General features: G+C 48.1%; 1 protein-coding gene across 2 annotated transcripts in view; it reads right to left on the bottom strand.

Annotated features, from left to right (window-relative positions):
- The window catches only part of ALAS1 (5'-aminolevulinate synthase 1), a 56,127-nt gene extending 32,231 nt beyond the window's left edge, over nt 1-23,896 (bottom strand). Inside the window, exons 1-11 of one of the 2 annotated variants that reach the window (XM_049776687.1) lie at nt 23,783-23,896; nt 22,707-22,927; nt 18,694-18,921; nt 16,713-16,862; nt 15,269-15,491; nt 12,370-12,554; nt 10,889-11,068; nt 9,123-9,287; nt 5,855-6,123; nt 4,999-5,161; nt 3,022-3,308 (exon numbers count right to left, since the gene is read on the bottom strand). In XM_049776687.1, the coding sequence (XP_049632644.1) occupies nt 3,148-3,308; nt 4,999-5,161; nt 5,855-6,123; nt 9,123-9,287; nt 10,889-11,068; nt 12,370-12,554; nt 15,269-15,491; nt 16,713-16,862; nt 18,694-18,921; nt 22,707-22,905 (1,923 nt within the window). In that variant the 5' untranslated portion in view covers nt 22,906-22,927; nt 23,783-23,896 and the 3' untranslated portion in view covers nt 3,022-3,147. Of the gene's footprint in view, nt 1-3,021; nt 3,309-4,998; nt 5,162-5,854; nt 6,124-9,122; nt 9,288-10,888; nt 11,069-12,369; nt 12,555-15,268; nt 15,492-16,712; nt 16,863-18,693; nt 18,922-22,706; nt 22,928-23,782 lie in introns of those variants that run through there. The other variant, XM_049776688.1, reaches the window with a different exon arrangement.
- Between the last annotated feature and the right edge of the window lie 969 nt (nt 23,897-24,865).

Raw genomic sequence — 24,865 nt, 5'->3', positions numbered from 1 at the left:
TCCCCTTTTCCCAGCCTCTGGCAGGCGAACCATAAAAAACTTCCCAGGCACTGCAAGTGACGTCTCCAAAATTCCAACGGGAGGTGAACTGAGATAAGGAAATTCCAGGGAAGGAGGCCATGTGGTGTGTATTAGAATTTATGAATACCTGTGGAATGTTGAAATATCACCCTTTGTAGTTTTGTGTAACTGACTAAGATGTAATGGAATGATCTGAAAGGAATAAAGACCTGCTCTCCCCTGTACTCGGGGTTCGAGACAGCTTTTTGTGCTCGAACCCAGGCCCGCCAGAATAAAGCAACCTCCAAAAATTCACTGATTGACTCGCTTCAACTTTTGTAGTTCTGACAATAACCTTGTTTGTTTCTGTTCATATGAACTTTGGGAGGGAAACATATTCACTGATTCAAGATGAAGAACATAAAGATACCTCAAAGGTCCATTCTATTATAAAAGTGTGTGTTCCAAAGGGCCCTTCTTCCATACCTTTTCCTCTATTCCCTCTCAACTGTGGTAGGAAGTCAAGACCATTACTTTCTTTTTTGTTTTGTTTTTGTTTGGGGGCCACACCAGTGGCACTTAGGGATTACTCCTGGCAGGCTCGAGGGACCATATGGGATACCGGGGATCAAACCCAGGTGGGTCACATGCAAGGCAAATGCCATGCCCACTCTGCTATTGCTTCCACCCAACTCTTTTTTCTCTTGTTCTGCTTTTGGGTCATGCCTAAATGTGCTCAGGGTTACTTCTGTGCTCAAGGATCATTCCTGGCAGTGCTAGAGGACCACATGGGATGCCAGGAACCAAATCCAGATTAGCTGAGTGCAAGACATGATCCTTCCTGCTGTACTATCTCTCTGGCCCCTACTATGTTTCTTTATACTCCACAAGTGAGATTATCCATGAACTTTATCTTTTTTTTTGGGGGGGGGGGTCACACCCAGCAGCGCTCAGGGGTTCCTCCTGGCTCTATGCTCAGAAATCGCTCCTGGCAGGCTGGGAGGACCATATGGGATGCCGGGATTCGAACCACCGTCTTTCTGCATGGAAGGCAAACGCCTTACCTCCATGCTATTTCACCGGCCCATGAACTTTATGTGTACTGGAAACCCAATCATGACTGACTTGCGACTCATCTATCTCCAGACTCTTTCAAAGATGTGCCTATAGTTAGATCAGTTTGTTAGGTGTTGTATATCTCAAAATGTGACCTGTGGCATTATCAATAGACAGACAGAGACAGAGAGATGTGTCTGCACATGCTGAATACACAGGACTTGGCCTCTAGGACCTGACCTCTGGCCTGTGAGAAGAGAATGTGCCATTTTAGTTCATCTGTGGTATTTCATTACAGCTGCCCGTTTTCCGACAGATAGTCCCCTCACTCAGGGGCATGTTTGCTTGGTGCCTGCCATGTCTTGAGGGCTGTTGGGCACCATGGTAAGGACAGAGACGAGAGGCAGATCATCAATAGGTGAGTTCTGGAGAGCAGCACAAATCCTGGAACTGCTGCCATTCTTTTTTGGCAGGGGAGTCACACCCAGCGGTGCTCAGGAGTTAGTCCTGCCTCTGCATGCTCAGAAATCACTCCTGGCAGGCACAGGGCCATATGGGATGCCGGGGATTGAACTGGGGTCCGTCCTGGGTTGGCTGCCTGCAAGGTAAAAGTCCTGTCGCTGTGCTATCACTCTGGCCCATGTGCTGCCACCTTAATGTAGGACAAGGGCCTCCTGCAGGAAGGTGGTAATCCTATCATAATTGAGGGAAAATCAGGCAGAAACAGCCAATATTAAGGCTTGAGAACTGGAGAGAAGCTGGGGTACCCAAGGAATGAAGTGTTTGCTAACCAAGTGAGCAAGAAGAGTGAATGGGGCTTACGGCTAGAAAGATGCACGACTTCATGGTCTCAGATCCTGTCACAGTGCCATCTGCCTGTGTGAGTCTTGGATCAAGTCCACCTTAGTCCTATGGAGTAGGATGCGGGGGATTCAAACCACCGTCCTTCTGCATGCAAAGCAAACGCACTACCTTCATGCTATCTCTCCGGCCCCCAGATAGTAAAATCTTAGGAACAGAGAGAACATTGTCCTAGCCAAGACTAAGAAGCAAGTCTTTTTTGAAACCTTGTGTGGACTACTGTGGGATGAAGACTGAGGTAGAGGCCACAGATGATGGCGGTGTGACAAGGATGGAGCAGTGATACGTAGCCTGACCTGAAATGTAATCGAGGCAGAACTTATTAGCGCTTGCCAAGTCTCATGGGAGGGAAGACAGATGATTGAGAGGCAAAGGAACTGGGTAACAAGCTAAGAACAAGGAGGGGAGTGGTCTCTTAGCTCTTAGTGCCCTCTGGAACTGTGTGGTTTTCAGGTTGTCTGAGGGCAGCCAGTGCCCTTAGATTGGAACCAGAACCAGTGACTTAAGAAGGGGACAGGGAAAGGACTTGGTGATTGGAGCCAGTTCCTAAAAAAGGATGAAATAAAAAGGTCTGAGGCATGGAAGTGTAGAAAGCTGCAATTATCAACTGAAGTTCTGATTCATGAAAGGCCTGATCACATTATTAGAGTGCTTGGATATTTGATTTCCTCCCCCTTTTGGAGGAGAGAAGTGATTTTGAGCCATACCCACTGGTGCTCAGAGGTTATTTCTGGCTCTTCATTTTTTTTTTTTTAAATATATTTAAGAGCATTTGATTTCTGGCTCTTCAATCAGGAATTACTCCTGGTGGTACTCAAGGATGCTGAGGATTGAATGTGAGTTGGCTGTGTGCAAGGAAAGTGCCCTACATGCTGTACAAGCTCTTTCTAGCCCCAATTTCTAAGCATTTTTAACTGATATCGTCTAAATTTAAAGGGGGTAAAGACAATGGTTTTAGTTTTTGGTTCTGGGGGAACATGTGGTACCAGGGATCAGACTGAATATAAGACAAGTGCTTTGACTATTTCTATTTCTCTGGTCCCAAGAAAAACATTTTCTCCACTCAGAACCCAGAAAAAGAAACACTCATCACGTAAACAAGAATTTATTTTCAGGATTATATTTTCCTTATAGACTAAATTTGATATAATTTAATTCACATATAAAGACAGTTCTGGAGTCTATGTGGCTATGGCTGGGGGCAGGTGGAGTGCACGGGATCAGGCATGCTCAGGCCTGAGCAGACACCAACTTGCTCATGCCTGAGAAGTAAGACTTCTCTCTCTCACTCATCACTTCAAAATGCAGAGGTCTCCTGCAGAAGTTGCACTCGGCGGAGGAATGCGGCTTGAGGTCCAGCCCCACTCGCTTCCACGTGGCCAGCAAATTGTCTTCGAGGAGAGAGTTTTTGAAATTAAGGAGAAATGAAATTGAAAGTAAGAGACATGAGAAGACATGCCCACAAGAAGAGTATGAACACGACATTTATAGCATTGTGTTTTCATAATAATCAATACGTGAAAACCAAGTGGTTCACGAATAGGTAAATAAACAAAATGTGGTATGCCCGACAAAGGAAAATTATCTGGTAGAAACAGGAAATAAAGGGCAAGAGACACAAAACAGCGGGTAAGGTGTTTGCCTTGCGCGTGGCCGACCCCAGTTCAATCCCTAGAACGGATTTTGGTTCCCCAGCAGTGCCAGGAGTGATCCCTGAACACAAGGCAAGGTATGAGCTGAAAACAAACATAACACACAGAAATGAAGTGCTGATACCAAGCTTCAACATGATAAGCCTTAAAAACATGTTCAAAAGAAGCCAAGTTTGAAGGGACACTGATTGTAGGGGCCCATTTGTATGAAATGTCAAGGACATACAATTCCAGACTCTAAAAATGAACTGCTTTGACAGGGGAGCTGAAGAGGGAGAATGGGGAGGGATGCTGGGTCGGCCAAATGCAAGGCAGAAAAGCCCTACCTGCTGTATTATCACTCCTGCCCTAATCAATGCATCCTTTTTTGTTTTGGCTCTTGGGCCAAACCTGGCAATGCTCAAGGGTTACTCCTGGCTCTACACTCCAGAATCATTCCTGGCAGCGCCTGGGGGAACCATCTGGGGTGCCAGAGATTGAACCCGGATCAGCTTTGTGCAAGGCAAGTGCCTTACTCACTATATCAACCCTCCAACTCCACCTTATCCTTTAAGAAGGTAAAATCTATACTATGTAAATAGTATCTCAATGGGGTGTTATGAAATGCAGGAACAAAACTCAACTCTGGTGTTGTTTTACAGGCCTCAGGGAACATAGCTGCATTCTGTGGAAATTGAGCCTCCCTAGCAAACAGCCTGGATAAAGCCACCTAGTCCAGGTGGGGAGGGGGTGCTCAGGAAGGCGATGTACCTTTGAACAGAGGAATTTGGGGCTACAGCCAAAATCCCTTGAGGAGGGTCATGGGGCAGAGGTGGTGGACTGGAAGGTACAGAACGTAAGTGGTATAAAGTGCAAAGTCATGAATCTTATCAGAAGGGATCTGGCGAGCACTTGGTTCAAGGGACGCAAAACTCAGGGAACAGAGAGAAACGCCAAGTCCAAGTCTGGAGCACTGGAAGCCTTTGAAATCTCTTCTCTCCGCAAAGCCACTACTGTGTCATTTTGGTAGAGGGGCACTCTGGTACTTAGCAGGCTCCCTCGGAGCTGTTTCTAGAATGAGTATACCATCTCAAAGTCAATCAAATAAACGTCTTTTAGAGTGTCGTACCATCGATGGCATTTCTTAATTTTTTTGGTGGGGTCAAAACACCAACTCTGAATGCTTTAGATTAGAAGAGCTTTAATTAGAAACACCATAGCAGGAGCCAGAGCAATAGCATAGCGGTAGGGTGTTAAGTCTTGTACACAGCTGACCCGAGACAGACCCAGGTTCTATCCCTGGTATTCCATTGGGATTTCTGAGCACAGAGCCAGGAGTGACCCCTGAGAGCCACAAGGTGTGGCCCCAAAACAAAAAACAAAATCCACCATAGCAAACACAACTTTATGCAAAGCCACTGGAGGCACTAGGGCACCCTGAGACACTCACCCAGGAAGTAGTTCATCATCTGCGGGGTGTGGTGAGGGGTGGGGGCAATGCGCAGGAGCTCCTCTCCCCGAGGCACGGTGGGGTAGTTGATTGCTTGGACGTAGATGTTATGTCTGCTCATGAGCTCGTCACAGATTTCCGTGTTCTTGGCAGCATCAGCCACCTGAGTTGGTAATGAAACGGAAAGTCAACACAGGAGGGGCGGACTGCCATGGCAATGCCATGGGGAGAGGGAGACAGGCAATGCTTCACAGGTGTTCCCTAGATGTGAAGTTTCCACAATGACCCCCCCCCCCACAGGCTACATCTGTGAGGTAGTTCGGTGTCCCCCACCCAGGAAGAAGGCCGTTTCTTTTTGGCCTTTGGCTGTACTGATCATAACTGGGAGAGCATAATCTATTTCAAAATTAATGAAATAGAAAGTCATACTTTGGGCCGGAGTAGTAGCACAGCAGTAAGGCATTTGCCTTGCACGCGGCTGACCCCAGGATGAACCGGGTTTAATCCCTGGCATCCCATATGGTCTCCCAAATCTGCCAGAATAATTACTGAGCACAGAGCCAGGAGTAAACTGCCGCCATCATACTTTAATGCTAGCCAAGTTCAGGCTTCCAGAGTGTTCCACGCTCAAGCTCTGCACTGACCGTCTCGAGGGCAGTGCTCTGGAGAAGGGACCTCTAGACCGACCAGCCTACTGGTTTCAGAGACTTTGCTCTCAGAAGAGGATAAAAAAAAAAAAAGGCAGACACTCAGCGACAGGGCACTGGCTGCAGGGCTCTGGCTTCATTCGGCCCCAGCTCAGAACTTTGAGCACATTTCAGGAACCACCCTTGTCCGTCCAGCCACAAGCCATTACCCGCACAGGGATGATGTGACTGGGACAGTGGACGACCGGGAGGCCGGCGTCCATCAGCATCTGCCTCATGAGTTTGACGTTGCGCTGGTGCCGGCGGCGAAGGGCTTGTCCCTCGGCACTCTTCAGGATGCGCACAGACTCGAGGGCCCCGGCCAGTAGCATGGGCGGCAGGGAGGTCGTGAAGATGAAGCCTGCTGCATAGGACCGGACTGTGTCCACCAGGGAGCTTGTGCTGGCGATGTAGCCTCCAACGCATCCAAAGGCTTTGCCTGAGAGGAGGGGAACATTTCATTAATTATAGTCATACCCTGGTCTGCATACAGCAAGGAATGGTGGGGCCTCAAAGCATTTACTGTTCTCTTTTTTTTTTGTTTTTTGGGCCACTCCCAGTGACGCTCTGGGGTTGCTCCTGACTATATGCTCAGAAATTGCTCCTGGCTTGAGGGGACCATATGGGATGCCACTGATCTAACCCAGGTCTGTCCTGGGTCAGCCACATGCAAGGCAAACACCCTACCTGCTGCACTGTCGCTCTAGCCCTTGTTCTCTTTCTTTTTAAGTTCCCCTTAACTTGATCTCAAGTAAAGAAAGTCCCACAAGTTTCTGAAGGAAAAACAGTTGAGGGAGGTCGTCGAAGGCCTTGCTCAAAGGACACCGTGAAGCTGCTGTGTCCAGACTGGGCCGCACCAGGGACTGACTGCCCAGTGTACCTAACAGCAAGCTGCCTCTCCCACAGAGGCTACTGCTGGGCCAAAGGGCAAGAAGCCACCTCCATACTCTGCGCTGAGTGTGCTCCAGGGGGAAGGGACCCAGCTGGGGGGCTTGGACTGTTCTCTCACTGTGAGTTCTCCCCCCCCCCCCCCCCCGCCCGAGGCTGGAATGTGACCCCACTACCGGTATTTGTTGTTTTGCTGTGACTGGTGTTATTTCCAATGTAAATAAGCACTCTACTCTGACGATTCATATTTTCTAGGTAAATATGCCCACTTAGAACCACTGAGGCTGATTTAGGGTGAGATTCAAATTTCAATTCTCAACAAGTCCCTTTAGATAATCCTTCTCAAGTTTCAAAATTAATGGGTCCAGAAGAGTCCTCACAGATCTTAACATTCTTTTCTATTGGTTAACATTCTTGTAGAAACCCCAATAACCCCGGGCGGGTACAAGCCTGGTGGAAAATTTCCTTCTAGTCCTTTCTGTCTCATAATCACTCGGCCTCCAGAGTCCACAAGGAGAGCTCCTTACAGAAAAGATCTACAGGAGCTTAGGAACAGGAACAAGTGCTTTTCTCTTGAAAGGCCCCAAGGCGCTACTGGTCTCAGGTGTTCGTACCCACACCCACTTGGAGCTGAATTTCTTCTTTTCAGCCTCAAGTGCTGAAAGCTGGCATTTTAGAATGATTGCTCCACAGGTCTCCCCCTGTGACCCAAGTTTTGCAATCCTCAATTTTCTCCCATTGACTACTTTTTCATCTCTTTAGAGTCCTCGCAGGCAGAGACTGTCTAATTATTTGCATTTAATGTGCCATCAGAACTGAGCTGGGTCCCACTGTGTCCACTAGAGCTGTGAGCAATAAGTTCCTGACCAGGGGCTAGGCACCCTAGGATAAGCACCTTGCTGTGCCAGGAGTAAGCCCTGAGTACAGCCAGGCGTGCCACCCACCTCCAGAAATGGTGACAAAAATCAAAGAAATAAAGATGTTCATAACCAACCCAAGGTCACAGAGCTGGTGAGTTTTCTTTTTTTCTTTTCTTTTTTTTTTTTTTTTTCTTCTGTTTTTTGGGCCACACCAGGTGATGCTCATGGGTTACTCCTGGCTCTGCAATCAGTAATCACTCCTGGCTTGGGAGACCATATGGGATGCCAGGGGATCGAACTGCGGTCTGTCCTAGATTAGAGCATGCAAGGCAGACACCCTACTGCTTGCGCCACTGATCTGGCACTTGGTTTTTTTTTTGTTTTGTTTTGTTTTTGGGTTCCACTCAGCAGCACTCAGGGGTTCCTCCTGGCTCTACGCTCAAAAATCGCTCCTGGCAGGCTCAGGGGACCATATGGAATGCCGAGATTTGAACCACCATCCTTCTGCATGCAAGGCAAACGCCTTACCCCCATGCTATCTCTCCGGCCCCTGGTGAGTTTTCTTTTTTGGGGGGTGAGTTTTCTTCAGTGTAGTGGGTGACAGAGCTGAAAGAGGGTTCCATGAAACGCCCTCTCAGCCCCACAAGGTTGGTCTCTGTAACTCAATGAAAAACAACAGTTCTAGCAGGCAGCTCGCTCTACACGTGTTTCACCCTCATCTTGGTTTAAATTATTGCCTGCGGTGGCGATACACCAGACCGATTCACCAGGGGTTGTAAATATACCATATTTACAGGTGGACTGGGAAGGACCTCATGAGTCAGGTACTCCATAATATTCAAACCTATGGCCCAACAGCTGCTCTAGGAAAACAGAACTAGAATTTTGCTCCTCTTCAAGTATGAAGTTGAGGCATAGCAAAAAGTCTGTAATCATGGCATGGGAACAAGTGAGTCAAAAGAATGTTCTTTTTTTTTCCTTTTGGGTCACACCTGGCCACACTTAGGGGTTACTCCTGGTTCTTCACTCAGAAGTCACCCCTGGTAGGCTCGGGGGATCACATAGGATATGCTGTGAGATGAACCACTGTCGGTCCTGGGTCGGCTGTGTGCAAGGCAAATGCCTCACCACTGTGCTATCTCACCGGCCCCCAAGAGTCAAAAGAATGTTCTTAATGAGATCAGAGGCTGAAGATGCTGCTCAGTGGTACAGCGTATGCATCACATATCTGAATCCCTGGTTTGATTCCTGCCCCCACCCCCCAAGTCAAAACAAAAGTTTGGGCTGGAGCAAAATGACGGCATAGAGCATTTGCCTTGCAAGCTGTCCCAGGCTTGATCCCCTGACATCCCATATGGTCCCCTTGAGCCCCTAAACACCATCAGGAGGGATCCATGAAAGCAGAACATAGCTGGGTATAATCACCCTCCACCATTAAGGAAGGAAAAAAAAAAACTCAGAATAAATTCAGATGACAACAAATGGAATTTCTGCCCCTTTCGGCTGTGAAACAGACTTCAATTCTGGGAAGCATGCCTCCAGGAGTAACTCTCATCACTTACTGAGAAAATTTAATTTGGCTGGAAAAGAGGCTCGGGGTTTCTATGCTATCGCACTGTCCCAGTGAGAGACTGGCCTTACTAGAATGATTAGCTCGAGGTCAGATGACAGACATGTGGACCATACATACCAAGTGTTCCTGAAATGATGTCCATTTTGGGCATGATTCCATCCCGGTCGCCAATCCCTCCGCCTCGGGCACCGTACAGCCCCACTGCATGGACCTCATCCACGAAGGTGATAGCCCCAAACTCATGGGCCACGTCACATAGCTCTTCCAGTGGGCACACTGCACCTGAGGAAAGATCGCAGATGAAGAAAGGGCACTCTCAGAGATGTGATTTACAACCTGAGGCTTAATTTTTATTTTCATAATGTAAATTTTAGGCATGATAGCTTACAATACTATTAACAGTAATACTTCTTTTATATATATATATATATATATATATATATATAATTATATATAATTTTTTTTGGTTTTTGGGTCACACCGGTAGTGCTCAGGGTTTACTCCTGGCTCCACACTCAGAAATTGCTCCTGGCAGGCTCAGAGGACCATATGGGATGCCGGGATTCGAACCAATGACCCTCTGCATGAAAGGCAAACGCCTTACCTCCATGCTATCTCTCCAGCCCTCTTTTCTTTTTTTCTGGTTTTGGGTCACACCTGGTGACATCAGGGATTACTCCTGGCTCTGCGCTCAGAAATCACTCCTGGCTTGGTGGACCATATCTTGGCCAGAGATCGAACCGAAGTGCGTCCTGGGTCAGCCACATGCAAGGCAAACACCTTACTGCTGCGGCCCCAATGGTAATATTTCTTGCATGTATTATTCCAACACCACAAAATCCAAAATTCCCCCCTCCAGTCTAAACCCCCCACCTAATAAACCCTTTAGTATGTGAGCTTTATACAAAATATAAGTCTTTTGCCGGAGCAGTAGCACAGCAATAGGGCATTTGCCTTGCTCACAGCTGACCTAGAAAGGACTGCAGTTCGATCCCCCGAGCCAGGAGTGATTTCTGAGCACAGAGCCAGGAATAAACCCCTGAGCATTACCAGAACCAAAATAAATAAATAAATAAATATATAAATAAATAAATAAACAAACCTGGAGATTGGACAGAAAGATAGGTAAGTCAGGCACTTGCCTTGCATATAGCCACGAACTTCAATCCCTGGCATCCCATATGGTCCCCCAAGACTGCCAGGAGTGATCTGAGTAAACTCTGAGCACCACCAGGTGTGGCCCAAAAACCCCAAACCAAATGAACAGGCCGGTGGCTCAATGAGAGTGCTTGCCTTACATGTTGTGCAGATTAAGTTTCATCCCAAACAAAACGCCAGAGGTAGTACAGGGTTTGAATGACTGCCTGGCAAACAGTCACTTAACCCCAAATGGAATCCCAGCACCAAATATGGTCCCTGAACACTGCTGGGTATAGTCCCAAACCCCCGTTCCCCCTCAAATCATAAACACCTTTTTTAGAGGGGTGTGGGCCTTACCAGGTTATACTCAAGCCTTACCCCCAGCTTTTCGTGTACCCTTTGTGGGCTCAGGGGACTCTAGGGGATACTGCAAATCAAACTCAGGTCAACCAGGCAAGTGCCCTGCTCACTGTACTATCGCCCATACTCTGAACACCTATTTTCAAATAAAAACCTACTTTTCATTTAAGGTTCTAACCTAGGGGTCCAAGAACTCCATGGGCTGCACTCATGCTTTGTGTGTAGGATGCCTGGGTTTGATCCTCAGCTCTAGGATGTGTCCCCGAGTGTCATCAGGAACAACCCAGACCATTAAACTGGGAATGGCACCCAGGCACCACTGGGAGTCGCCTCCAAACCAGACCCAGAAAAAAAGGCTCCAGCTTGGCTTAACTCAGACGTACCATCCATTGAGTGGACAGTTTCAAATGCAACAATCTTGGGGACGGAGGGGTCCGATCTCTGTAGCAATTCTCGGAGGTGTTTGGCGTCGTTGTGGCGGAAGATGTACTTTGGCACCCCACTATTCCGAATCCCTTGAATCATCGAGGCGTGGTTCCCAGAATCGGAGTAAATCTCACAGCCTAAGGAATAAAAATGCTGTTTATTTCCTCTGTACCAAAAAAAAACAACAAACCAACCACTTCCTCGAGGCAGTCAAAATACCATGTCAGGAAAATGCTGCTTTTATCCAGTCAGAAAAAAAAGACACCTTGTACCCGTTCCTTCCTGGCACAGTGACTAGCTCCTGCTTCTCCTTTGAGAAGGCCCCCAGGTGCAGACTAACCCAGACACAGGCAAATCAAATGCTCTGAAATCCGGCTGCCTGATTCCAATACTAACAAGTTTTACTTCAAATGCAAGCAAACCATAACAAACTGCACATGACTGGGTTTCTTAGGTTTAAGGGGCTTTTAAGGGGTTTCCTTAAAATGCAAAGTGCAATTGAAGGCAGTGAAGTTGAAGGACAGACAAATCCTTCTAACGATTCCTCATGGTGTCATGTTCTAGGCAAACTTATAACAACATGCGATTAGTGCTTAAAATGCTCAAGTCAAGGAACAAATGCTCCTAGTTCGAAGCCCCTAATGACTTTTCTGTTTACGCATTATTCAAAGTCCAATCTGATTACACGGGAGCTGAGAACATTAAATAATCTGATGATTAAAGATGAAAGTTCTAAGTAGCTGCAGGAATCTCTGCAGGGGTTGGAGGAATCAGCTCCACCTTGGCATCGTGCCAGAATGTGGCCAATCGAGGCTTTGAGTCAGCAGCCAGCCTCAGGTGTTGTCTCGGTAAGGTTGTGGGCAAACTGATTTCAGTTCAGAAAGGCAAGCCCGGGGCCGGAGAGAAGCATGGAGGTTGGGTGTTTGCCTTGCATGCAGACAGAAGGTGGTTCGAATCCTGGCATCCCATAGGGTCCCCTGAGCCTGCCAGGAGCAATTTCTGAGCGTAGAGCCAGGAGTCACCCCTTAGCTCTGGCAGGTGTGACCCAAAAAACATAAAGGCAAGCCCATCACCCTCAATGGCCAACTGAATGTCACAGAGCAAAATAGTTACACTTGGTTGAGTGTTTCTGGGAAATCTTTATTTTTACTTTTACAGAATGTTCATTTTGGGGGTGTTCTGGTCACTGGGGGCTCAGGAAATACTCCTGGCAGTACTACTACTCAGGCATGCCAAGCAAGTCCCATATTGCCTCTCCTGTCCCTGAGCCTCTCTTCTGAACAAGAGTCATGCCTGGCAGTGCCAGGGACCTAACTCGGGGCCTTGCACATGCCAGGTATCTCCTTTACGCTACCCCCCTGACCCAGGAAGCCATTTTTGATGCTCAGAAGCCCTCCTGCATTTCCCCCCAAAAGACTCCTATGACAGGTCTCCTTACTTGGCATCATTTTAGCCAGAGTGTAGAGGGTAGAGTCGTTGGCTACAAAGCAGGAGGAAAACAAGAGTGCTGCATCTTTCCCATGAAGGTCTGCCAATTCCTTTTCCAAATCCACATGGAATTTGCTAGTTCCAGAAATGTTTCTAGTTCCACCCGCTCCGGCACCATGTTGCTTCAAAGTCTCCCTAAAAAAGAGGCGGATGCAACATTAATTTTGAACACTAAAATTTTTTCTCTCTAGAACTTAGAAGGCTAAAATACAAGTTAAGGGGCCGTGAGTGATTGCACAGCGCTAGGTGTTTGCCTTGCACGTGGCTTACCTGGGACAGACCAGGGTTCGCCACCCAACATCCCATTATGGTCCCTAGATCCTGCCAGGAGTGATTTCTGAGAACAGAGCCAGGACTAAACCCTGAGCGCCACTGGGTGTGGCCCCCAAACCAAAAACAAACAAACAAAAAAGTTAAGTTTTTTGGTGGGGGGAGTTACTCTCAGTAATGTTGGGAGGGGGGAGAGAGAGAAAAAACAGTACTTCCAGCAAAGATGGGGAGAGAGAAAGAGAAAACAGTACTCCCAGCAAATGGTGGGGGAAGAGAGGGAGAGACAGAGACACACAGAGAGAAGACCCAGAGCAAAGCTTCTTCAGGCAACGTGGGGTCAGAAGTCTCAACCCACTGTTCATAGACTAGATGGGAGTTAGTGATGGCGCTGGGGAACTGCAGCCATAAGAGCACATCTAAAGCTCTCTGAGTACCCGGAATAGGAATAGCACCTCACCTGCTAAGGCTTCTTTTTTTTTTTTTTTTTGGTTTTTGGGTCACACCTGGCAGTGCTCAGGGGTTATTCCTGGCTCCACGCTCAGAAATTGCTCCTGGCAGGCACGGGGGACCATATGGGACGCCGGGATTCAAACCGATGACCTCTGCATGAAAGGCAAACGCCTTACCTCCATGCTATCTCTCCCGCCCCTGCTAAGGCTTCTTTTCCCAAACAAACATGCCCTCCATGAACTGTCAACTGTCTCTAGAAGATAACCCAACCCCCCTGGACATTTGTCACAGGGCCTCAGACAGTGTCCTTACTAGTCCCTGGACAGGCTCTCCTTACTCAGTCCCTGCCAAGTTTAGCAGCAGCAATTCCTACCATCCTTAGCCTGGCAGCCTCCTAAAGGACAAGCGATTTGCTCAACTTTTTTTTTATGGTGTTAGGGCCAAAATGATGGTGCTCAAAGGAGCAAATGTGGTGCTAAGATAGAACCAGGTTATGGGCACATAAGGCAAGCACATTACCCCTTGCTATATACTCTTTCTAGTCCCACTAAAGTCTTTTTCTTTTTTTAAACAGTATTTGAATTTCAGGACTACATTGTTCTAACACCAATCCCTTCCCGAGTGTCCACTACCCTCCACCAAAGTCCAGGTTTCCCTCTCACCCCCAGCCTGCCTCTGTGCCTCTTTCACACTGTCCTAGTGTTCCTTTCCTTACAGCCCCTCCTACCCTGGCCCTAGTAACAAGCTTCTTACTAAAGACCAATTCTTTTTCTTGGGGGGCGGGGGGCACATCGGCAGCACTCAGGGGTTACTCCTGGCTGAGCTCAGAAATCGCTCTTGGCAGGCTCCGGGTACCATGTGAAATCGGGGTCCATCCAGGGTCAGCCGCGTGCAAGGCAAACGCTCTACCACTGTGCTATCCCTCTGGTCCCTCTTCTCCCCATTTTTCCCCCAGACCTCTTCTCCCCATTTTTGATAAGGTTGGGTGCTTTTTATCTCATAAAGTTCTATTAGTGCTTACTATGTTTTGGATATTAAAACTTTGTCATATGAGTGCAAAATAATGTTTTCATTTCTATGTACTGTCCTTGTGTCCTGGTCAATTTCTCTTTGAGATGCAGAAGTTTTTTAATTTAAAGAAGTGTCTTAATTTATAGTCCCATTTGTTTACCTTTGCTTCTACTTTCTTGGTCAGTGATGTATTTTGTCCTTAAAACTGCCTCTAGGCCGGTGAGGTGGCGCTAGAGGTAAGGTGTCTGCCTTGCAAGCGCTAGCCAAGGAAGGACCGCAGCTAGCCAAGGAAGGACCGCAGCTCGATCCCCCTGCATCCCATATGGTCTCCCCAAACCAAGGGCAATTTCTGAGCCTTTAGCCAGGATTAATCCCTGAGCATCAAACGGGTGTGGCCCGAAAAACAAAACAAACAAAAAAAACTGCCTCTAGTGGGGCTGGAGAGATAGCATGGAGGTAAAGTGTTTGCCTTGCATGCGGAAGGACAGTGGTTCGAATCCTGGCATCCCATATGGTCCCCCAAGCCTGCCAGGAGCAATTTCTGAGCGTAGAGCCAGGAGTGACCAGAGTGCTGCCAGGTGTGACCCAAAAAAACAAAAATCAAAAACAAAAACTGCCTCTAGCAGGCCAGAGATAGCATGGAGATAGGGCAAGCGTTTTTCTTGCATGCAGAAAGATGGTGGTTAGAACCCTGGCATCCCATATGATCCCCTGATCCTGCAGGAGTGATTTCTGAGCATAGAGCCAAGAGTAACCCCTGAGCACTCCCGGTGTGACCCAAAAATCAAAAAAACCAAAACAAAAAAATAAAATTGCCTCTAGCTTCAATGTCATGAAATTCTACCCGAAGTACTTTTAATTTGGGGTGAGGGGGGGCACACCTGACGGTACTCAGAACTTACTTCTAGCTATTTTCAAGGATCACTCCTGACAGGACTCATGGGACCAAATGGAGTGCTGGGGATTAACCCGGGTCAGCCGCATGTCCTCACCATTGTACTGTAGCTCTGGCCCCTATGCAGATATCTTTAAAGGCTCTGCTCTCTGAAAGATCTCACCCTTCTAAATCATGGCTGCCTTTCCAAACTGACAGTCTATAGAAGCTAAGGGCTACTTACATGACTGCCCCACACACCCGCGGGTGGCGACTCATTCCTAGGTAGTCGTTGCTGCACCAGACTGACACCTGCTTCTTGGTGATCAGAGAGTCAGAGTAGTCGTCTGCCATGGGGAAGATGTGCGCCCTCCGATTCACAGTTTTAAAAACTCGGTAAGTGTGATCGTTTTTTTTCTCATCGATTTTCTTCTCGAAGAAACGATCATATTGAAAAGTAGAAACAGCTGAAAATTGAACAAAAAAAGTTTTACAGTTGAGAAGCACCTCTGGAACTTGAGGGGAGAAAAATCTGGATTCCTATCCCAAGTCAGTCACTTTATATTAGCAGGGAAGAGTCTGGACAAGTGAAATCCTCATCTGATAATTTTATTTTTTCATTGGCTTTTGGGCCACACCCAGCTGAGTTTATTCCCAGCTTTCCTCCCAGGGATCACTCCTGGTGAGGCACAGGCATCCCGTAGGGTCGTCGGAGCCTGCCTGGAGAGATTTCTGAGCGCACAGTCAGGAGTGCCAGGCACAGTCAGGAGTGCTGTGGGTATGACCCCAAAACAAAACAAAAAGTGCCCTCCTGCTCTGCTATCTCTTAGCCCCTGGGCATTATTTGTGTCTCAGACTGACACCAGGTGTGTTTCAAATTGGACTGACTAATAACAGAGTTCAACACAGAGAAAGCAAAAGCCTAGGACATGGCTCAGCGGCTTCAAGTACTTGCCCAGTTAGTTCATGACCAAGAGTTATTCAACTCCATATATTGTACCCTGACATCCCCCAGTCTGAGATTCGTGATGAGAGATAAAAGAAAAGCAGGTCACCACAGGATTTGCAACCACTACAACTAGATCAATGATTCAATTTGGGGGGGTGTGGGTGTGAGGTGTGTTTGCATCTGGGTCAATACCTGGCAATTGTGTGTGTGTGGGGGGATCATGCACTTCAGTCCTCTGAGCTACATCTTTCCAGGCTCCAATTTTATGTATAATCTGCTATATGTTTAATTTAAGAACTCTGTCCTGTATGGGGCCGGAGCGATAAAACAGCAATACGGCGTTTGTCTTGCACATGGATGACCCGGAACAGATCTGGGTTTCACCCCAGGCGTCCCATATCGACCCCAAGCCTGCCAGGAGTGATTTCTAAATGCAGAGACAGGATACACCGAGAGCCTCCGATGTGACCCAAAACCCAAAAACAAACAGACTCTGTCCTGGGGCCTGAGAGATAGATGTCAAGGCATTTGCCTTGCATGAAGCTGGCCCTAGTTATATCCTCAGCATGGCATGGTCCTCCAGGCAATGCCACGGGCAACCCCTCGTGCAGAGATGGGAGTAGCTCCTAAGCACTCACCAGTGTAAATTCAACCCATATTCCATTCCCCCTACTCCCACCACCAAATAAAACAAAACAAGAACTCCATCTTGCATCAGACAACTAATAATGGAACGTACATTTTGGCAAGTTATCTTGAAGAAGATGTGACACTCTTTCTGGCTTTTGCTTCAGCATGATGTCCTGGAAGTTCTTGAGTAATCCACGCTGCTCCCCACCATCAGCCTTCATAGTGACTGTCGCAGGGTTCTCAGAGGTCTGAGCAACCTCTGCAAAAAAAGCAAGGAAACAACATTTTATCTATGAGTTTACCAGACAGTCTGACAAATGTCATAAAACTCACAAGAAGACTAACTGCAACCAGTTATTTGTGAGTACATAAAGCTTTTATTCTTCCATTTCAGTTTTCGTCTTGTTTTGGGGCCACACCTAGTGAGAGTCAGGGGCTTCTCCGGGATCTGTGCTTGGGGGTTGTTCCTGCAAGTGCTTTTTTGAGGTCTCATGCAGTCCTGGGGAAGAAACCTGCGACCCCTCACGCAAAGTAGGATTTTTTCCCCACTGAGCCATCTTCTTGGCCTCTGGTTTGTTGTTGTTGTTGTTGTTGTTGTTGTTGTTTTTGCTTTTGGACCACACCCAGTGGCACTCAGGGGTTCCTCCTGGCTCTCTGTTCAGAAATCGCTCCTGGCAGGCACTGGGGCCCATATGGGATGCCGGGATTCGAATCACCATCCTTTTGCATGCAAGGCAAACGCCCTACCACTGTGCTATCTCTCAGGCTTTTAGCCTCCAGTGCTCAGGACTGACTCCTAGCTCTGTACTCAGGAATCACTCTTGGAGATCCTCATTGGGCTACATGGAGAACAAGGTTTCAAACCTAGGTTAGCTGCATGCAAGGCTTATTCACTGTCCTATCTTGTCTCTCTGGCCCCTGGTTGAGGGGCATTGAAGTTATGGTATTGGCCAACACCTAGTTCTGTTTTGATTTTAGTTACTAGTCAATTATTATTTTTTGAACCACACCAGACTGTGCTCAGGGGCTACTCCTGACTCTTTGCTCAGAAATCGCTCTAGGCAGGGGCCCGGAGAGACAGCACAGCAGCATTTGCCTTGCAAGCAGCCGATCCAGGACCTAAGGTGGCTGGTTCGAATCCCAGTGTCCCGTATGGTCCCCCGTGCATGGCAGGAGCTGTTTCTGAGCAGACAGCTAGGAGTAACCCCTGAGCACCGCCAGGTGTGGCCCAAAAACCAAAAAAAAAAAAAAAAAAAAAAAAGAAAGAAAGAAATCGCTCCAGGCAAGCTCAAGGGACCATATGGGATGCTAGGAATCAAACCCAGGATCTTCCTGGGTCGGCAGCATGCAAGGCAAACACTCTACTGCTGTGCTATCACTCTGGCCCAATTTTAATGAGCAGTATGATCCTAATTTCTCAGTTAAGGGATTAGAAATAGTAGAGAGGGCAAAGTGCTTGCCTTGTGTAAAATACCTGGGTTTAATCTCTGAACTACATAGGGTTCCCTGAGATTCATTTTTCTGTCCTTCTTTGCCAATGGTTCCTCATGAATGCTCCCTGCCTGGAGAATAGTCACAAGTGGAATTATACCACTGCCCCTTAATGACCATCAGTATCACACACAACTTGGGAGTCCCAACACCATCACTTACCACAGCATCATCACGTTTATTTTTATGTCTCACCAAAGGCTGATAAGAAACAAAGGGGAGGGGCCAGACCGATAGTACAGTGATAGGGTGTTTGCCTTGCACACGACTGACCCAAAACAGACCTAGGTTCGAGCCCCAGCATCTCATCTAGTCTCCCAAGCCAGAAGCAATTTCTGAGTGCATAGCCAGGAGTAACCCTGGGTGTGGCCCCCCAAAACAAACCAAACAAACAAAAAGCAACAAAGGGGAATGGACAATAGCTTATGATAACTGCAGAAAACTATCGGAAATTAAGCAGTTACTATAAAAAACTGTTCACATCCATTACACATCCCAGACCCCCTCCTTTTTGCAATATGGCCCCTCCATCTTCATGACCCTCCTCTTTGATGCTCCAATTACACTTCCTAATGGCTCAAGTCCCTGGCACTTCTTACCTTTCCTTACAGCATGCATCTCTTGCACGTCCTCTTGAAGCTCGAGACTGGCTTTGCGGAAGACGCTGCTACCCTTCTGGTTCATCTGGGCTGCCAGGAAAGGACATTTGCTGGCAGTGCCCTGGCTTGTAGCAGGGGGTGGGTGTCCAGATGGAAGCTGGGCACCCTGTGAAGTCTGCGGGGATCCATCAGGGGCCTTGTGGGCCTCGGTTCTGGCCGTTTTGTCTTCTAAGGGAGAGAAGACAAGAAAGACTGAAACATCAGCTCTAGTCACACAGCACACAAAAACTCCACTTACTTCCTTCTCTTATTGTCTCTGAAACAAATGGAGAGTACAGTGGTTCCACCACCAGTACCAAATATAGTCCTCCAAAGTCTGCCAGGAGTAATCCCTGAGCATCACTGGATGTGGTGCCCCAAAACAAATAAATACAAATAGTAGGGGCCTGAGAGGTATTATAGAGGTTTTTTGCTTGTTTTGTTTTCTTTAATTCTTGGGCCATGCCCAATGACATTCAGGGGGTTACTCCTGGCTCTGCGCTCAGAAACTGCTTCTGGCAGGCTGGGGGGGGGGGGGGACACCATATGGGATACCGGGGATCAAATCCTGGTTATTCCCGGATCAGCCATATGCAAGGCAAACACTCTACCGCTGAGCTACTGTTCAGCCTCTGCATTAGAGGGTAAAGCTTCTGCCTTGCTTGTTGCCAACCTGTTCGATTCCTGGCACTACAAAGAACTGCAGTGTTGTGTCACTTTTACTCCTTGAGCATTGCTGAGTGTAGCTGTGGAATCTCCCTAGCAATTCCATATGTGATCCCAGGTGTCCCTGAGCATGACCAGGGACCTGCATAATCCCTGGCACACAAATACCTTGGCACTAACTCTGACCCATCAGCCCAGTTGGCCGGGAATCCCCAGGCTTCCCCATGTCCTCTAACCAAGTTAAGGCTCAAATTGAGATCTTCATGTTGCTGTCTCCAAGAGAGTTCAAATTATTAGAATTCTGGTGCCGGAACGGTGGCACAGGTAGTAGGGCAGTTGCCTTGTACGCGCTAACCTAGGACAGACCACAGTTTTATCCCCTAGAGTCCCATATGGACGTAGCCAGAAATAACCCTCGAGTGTCATTGGGTGTGGCCCCAAAAAAAGAGACCCCCTCAAAATATTAGAATTCTAAGGGAAAAGATACAAGAATATCATAATCATTTATCTCATTTACTTTCTTATATAAATGCATCACAGGGGGCCAGAGAGATAGCATGGAGGTAAGGCATTTGCCTTGCATGTGGAAGGACGGTGGTTCAAATCCCGGCATCCCATATGGTCCCCTGAGCCTAACTAGAGCAATTTCTGAGCGTAGAGCCTGGAGTGACCCCTGAGCGCTGCCGGGTGTGATCCCCCACCCCCCAAAAAAAACTAAATAAAAAAGCATCACAGGTTCACTGGCTTAACAGGCCTGGTAATTATGCTTCTAGTTTTTCTGGTTATAATGACCCCTTCTGCCCTTGAACACAATTTGTTCAACTTCCTTCTAGAAAAGTCTTCCGACATTCTGGAATATTCTTGTGAGTCAGAGGCTAGCCTTTCACACAACTTGGGTGAGGTGTTTCATTAACTCTTCTATAAAGGAAAACCAAAAAATATTCTGAAGTCATCTCATTCATTATAAAATACAAATTCATTGTAGGACGTCTAGAGAAATAAGAGTCCTATTAGGGCCCTGAGTGATAGCACAGAAGTAGGGTGTTTGCCTTGCATGTGCCAACCAGAGACAAACCAGGGTTCAATCTCTGGCATCCCATGTGGTCGCCTGAGCCTACCAGGAGCGATTTCTGAGTGCAGAGCCAGAAGTAACCCCTGAGCACTGCTGGGTGTGGCCTCCCCAATAAAGAAGTGTTATTATTCAAAATATAACCACTGTGGACATGATGGTAAACTCTCCCCCCCCCCCCTGTGTAAAGGCTTTAGCCGCACTTTTGGCAGCATGGTGCTGGTATAGGGGATCCCAGAGGTAATGCTGCCAGGAGCACCTCAGCTTGAGGGAAAGGCACGGGGCCCATGTCTGAAGACCCCATGCCTAAAAGATAGGCGTTCCACCTTGGGAGTCATCTCCAGCAACCTCCCTTCCCCATAAAGATTATATTCAAAAGTTTCACTTGTTCTATATGTGCTTATTTACTCTGACCTTTCACTATACAAATGTGTCTAAACTAATAAATAGTTCGTTGTATAAGCTAATAACCCATAGTGGTTACATGCTAGTCTGTCTAAAGGACGAACCACATTCTACCCAACTATTCCTGTAATGCTGTTAGAATTGTGAAAGACAAAGAATTGTTCAGCTTAAAAAAAATTAAAAAAAAAAAAAAACCACACACACACACACACACACACACAAACTTGCTCCAGAACAATGGTAAAGAGAAGAAAAATAAACCCACAAAGGATTAAACCTTTTCTTCTTAGAGAGTGAAACATTCCATTCTTGAAAATCTACTTCTAGAAGACACACCTTAACAGGCCTGTAAGACCAGCTGTTCTCTTGGATTAAGTGAAATATAAAAAGCCTTAGCCTCTCCTGGCAGAGCCAGAGCAAAACAAAATCCTAATCTAATCTCTTTTTGTTCAATTTTTGTGCCACACCCCACAGTGCTCAGGGACAACTCCCAGCCTTGTGCTCTGAGGTCACTCCTGGAAATGTTGAGGGGGACACAGGCTGTAAGGAATGAAACCCAGGCTCCTGCACACAAAGCCTATACTGGGTTCCCACTCAACTGGGCAATCTCTGGCCCAACTCTGATTTCTCTTTCTTAAAAAACAAAATAGAGGGGCCATGGCAATAGCACATGCAGACAACCCAGGATAGATCAGGGTTCAATCCTCAGTAGCCCATATGATCCCCCGAGCCTACCAGCAGCTATTTCTGAGAGCAGAGCCAGGAGTACTCCTGATAGCCACCAGGTGTGGCTCCAAAACCAAAACAAATAAATAAAAGATAATAATAAAGACATTTTAAAAACAGAAATTCTGAGCCAGAACAGAGCAGGTAGGGAATCTGCCTTGCATGCAGCTGACCTGAGAAGTCCTCTGTATTCCATATGGTCCCCGGAGCATGCCAGGAATAATTTCGGAGTACAGGGCCAGAAGTAACCCTGAATGTCACTGGGTATAGCCCCAAAACCAAAACCAAAACCAAAACTAACTAAACAAACAAAATAAAGCAGACATTCAAATACAAGATAAACATATCATCACTTTAACAAATATCACGAGTCCACTTTATGTTAGATTCCTGGAGCACCCAAGTCAGTCACAGAGAAAGGAAGAACAGAGTTTGACAGGTGAGGGCAGGGGAAAAGTATTAAACAGAAGTTTCAGCTTGAGATAAAGAATTCCAGAAATTGCATGGTGGGACAGAGACAATTGTATGGTGGGACAAAGAAATCACAGATTTCAAAGCCAAAATCGTCCAATCTTGCTGTAACTATAAAACTGCTCTAAAAATAGTTGATTAATAATTTTAAAAGGGTTGTCTATATAAGATAGACTGGAATAGGAATATAGGATATGGAATAGGGATATAGGGATATTGGATTATGGGATAGATGTCACAGAGGGCAGGACATTTGCCTTGCATGTGCCCAACCTGGGTTTGATCTCCAGCAACCCATATGATCCCCTGAGTCTGCCAGGAGTGATTTCTGAGCATAGAAGCAGAGTAACCCCTGAGCACTGCCAGGTGTGGTCCAAAAAAACAACAAAAAAAGATAGACTGGAAGAATATTCCAGCCTTACACATGAATGAGGCACCAAGGAGTAAAACAACAAACATACAACATGGAACACTGGCCACACTTTTAAAGAGCCTAAAACTAAAACACCTTACTTTGGTTAGTGAGGTTAGGACAATCAGATTTACTTAAGATAAAGTGCAAAGAAACCAAGGAGGGTAACCTGGGGGCTCACACGACACAACACGTCACTGGGTGGCTGTGGCCAGTAACACTCACTCTCATTGGCGGGAGGGGTTTCCTTGACCTGCTGGCAGTGGACAGCTGAAGTGGTCAGAGCCCGAGGGGCTGGCTTGGCTCCAACCTCCATCATCTTGGGGCAGTTCTGGGCATAGAACAAGAGAGATTTGCCCGCCTTCTGCAGAAAGGCCTGGGGTACGCGGGATAAGAATGGGCAGCGGCGGACGACGGTCTCCATGTCCCGGAGAGGTACACTGATCCTGTTAAGAGAGATGAGTGACATCAAGGCTTGATAATTATCAGGCAAATACCACTAAAAGGTCACCGTGCTCCAGTGTCTCTGATGGTTTGCAAAGAACTCCTGAGGACACGGGGGGGAGTTCATCACTGCAGCTCTGCTCTCTCCAAGCACCTGCGAAGTAGCTTTTCCCTTTGAGGCAGGTGATTCATAAGCAAAAGGCGGTGGGACAGACAAGGGAGGGAGGGTGGGACAACTTTTGAGGGACACGTAGGAAACAGGTTTGGGAGGCCAGAGAGGCTCTTTGGGGAGCGAGTCAGATAAGACACCTTGGCACATACCGGGGTGGGAAGTGTGGGGAAAGAAGGGTCATCCATCCAAGTCATGGTCATCCATCCATCCAAGTGCAGAGGGCTCTTAGGAGGAGAGGACTCTGGACTTCTCTTGGGGGAGGGGGACCTCACCCCAAAGCTAGAGGCAGGGGGCCTAGAACCCTGCCTGAAACAGGGTTGCTCCCCACTTCTGGGTGAAGTGGACAAAACAGAAGAACCAGCTCAAAGAGGGGGACTGGCAGGGGAGTGCCAGGGGGCTCAGAAACAGGGAGATGGGGGCCCTGCAGGAAGGCTGAGGGTGACCCCAAGACCTAGGAGGTGAGTTTTCCAGGGGTTGGGTACCCAGGATGATCAGAGGGGTGCAAGAAGAGACTTTAGAGCCACCAGGTAGGTAGGTAGGTAGGTATGTGCCTGGGGCACTGCCAGGAGAGAGCTAGGACAAGGAGTTGAAAGGTCAGGACGTGACCTTTGACCTCTGACCCAAGGATTCCCGGAGCCAGCCGAGCTCGCGGGGCCCGCGCTACAGCCAGAACCCGGGGCCTCACCTGCACGGGCAACGCTGAAGAGGAGAAGGAGGGGAAGGCGAAGATGCCCCAAGTGCAGAAGCGGAGAGAAACGGCTGTCCTGGTTGGCAAGAAGCCTCAGGCCCCCTGTGCGCCGCGGTCCTGTTATATAGAGCGGGAGTGTGCAGTGCGCATGCACAGCTGATATGGGGCGGGCCACGCGCATGCGCGGAGGGTATGGGCGGATCCTGCGCACGCGCAGAGGCGACGTAGACCCGCGCGTGCGCAGGGATAGTGTGTTAACGCGCCTGTACAGAGCCAGTGGAGGGCCCGCGCATGCGCAGCAGCGGGCACCGTGCTACCGCCTTCCCAAGGGCAGTCCTGGCAGTCGGGCTGGAACGGGCGGGCCGGCTTAGGCCAGGCCGGGTGGGCCTGCCTCTCCCCGGACGTGGGCTGGGTCGACTCCAGTGAAGTCACAGCTTTCCCCAGGAGCGCCTGCCTGCAGGGCAAGGCAGTGCACGGATGATTTCAGCCCCCACCCCTCTGCCCCTGACTGTCAAATGGTCCCCCTGTGGCTTGTCCAAGGCAGAGATGGAGGCTTGAATGCAGAGGAGCAGGCCAGGGGAGGTCACTGGGGTTTTCAGAACGGGTTTCCCAGCTCGGGAGGTGGCTCAGGGCTAACTAACAGCCTTAGTGCAGATAGGAGGCCCTGGGGTCAGACCCTGGGTGGGGGTCAGAGTCATATGATAGCACAGAGGTAGGGTGTTGGCCTTGCATGCCTTGCAGGCCACCTGGGATGGACCCTGGTTTGATCCCCCGGCTTCCCATATGGTCCCCTGAGCCTGCCAGGAGTGATTTCTGAGCGTAGAGCCAGGACTAGCCCCTGAGCACCACCAGTTGTGGCCCAAAAACCAAATAAATAAGAATAAAACATAAAGTGAACGTGGGCCAGAGTAGTAGCTTAACATGTAGGGTGTTTGCCAACCTGGGTTCAACCCCTGGCACCCAAGCCTGCCAGGAGCAATTTCTGAGTGCAGAGCCAGGTGTGGCCCCAAAACAAAATAAACCAACAAAAACAAACCACAAACCCTGGATGGGAAACCCAGGGCGAGAGAAGTTTCCTTG

Source organism: Suncus etruscus, chromosome 7, assembly GCF_024139225.1.
Source record: "Suncus etruscus isolate mSunEtr1 chromosome 7, mSunEtr1.pri.cur, whole genome shotgun sequence".
Lineage (NCBI taxonomy): Eukaryota > Metazoa > Chordata > Mammalia > Eulipotyphla > Soricidae > Suncus > Suncus etruscus.
Note: the sequence above shows the minus strand (reverse complement) of the source record. Positions and strands in the feature narration are given on the sequence as shown.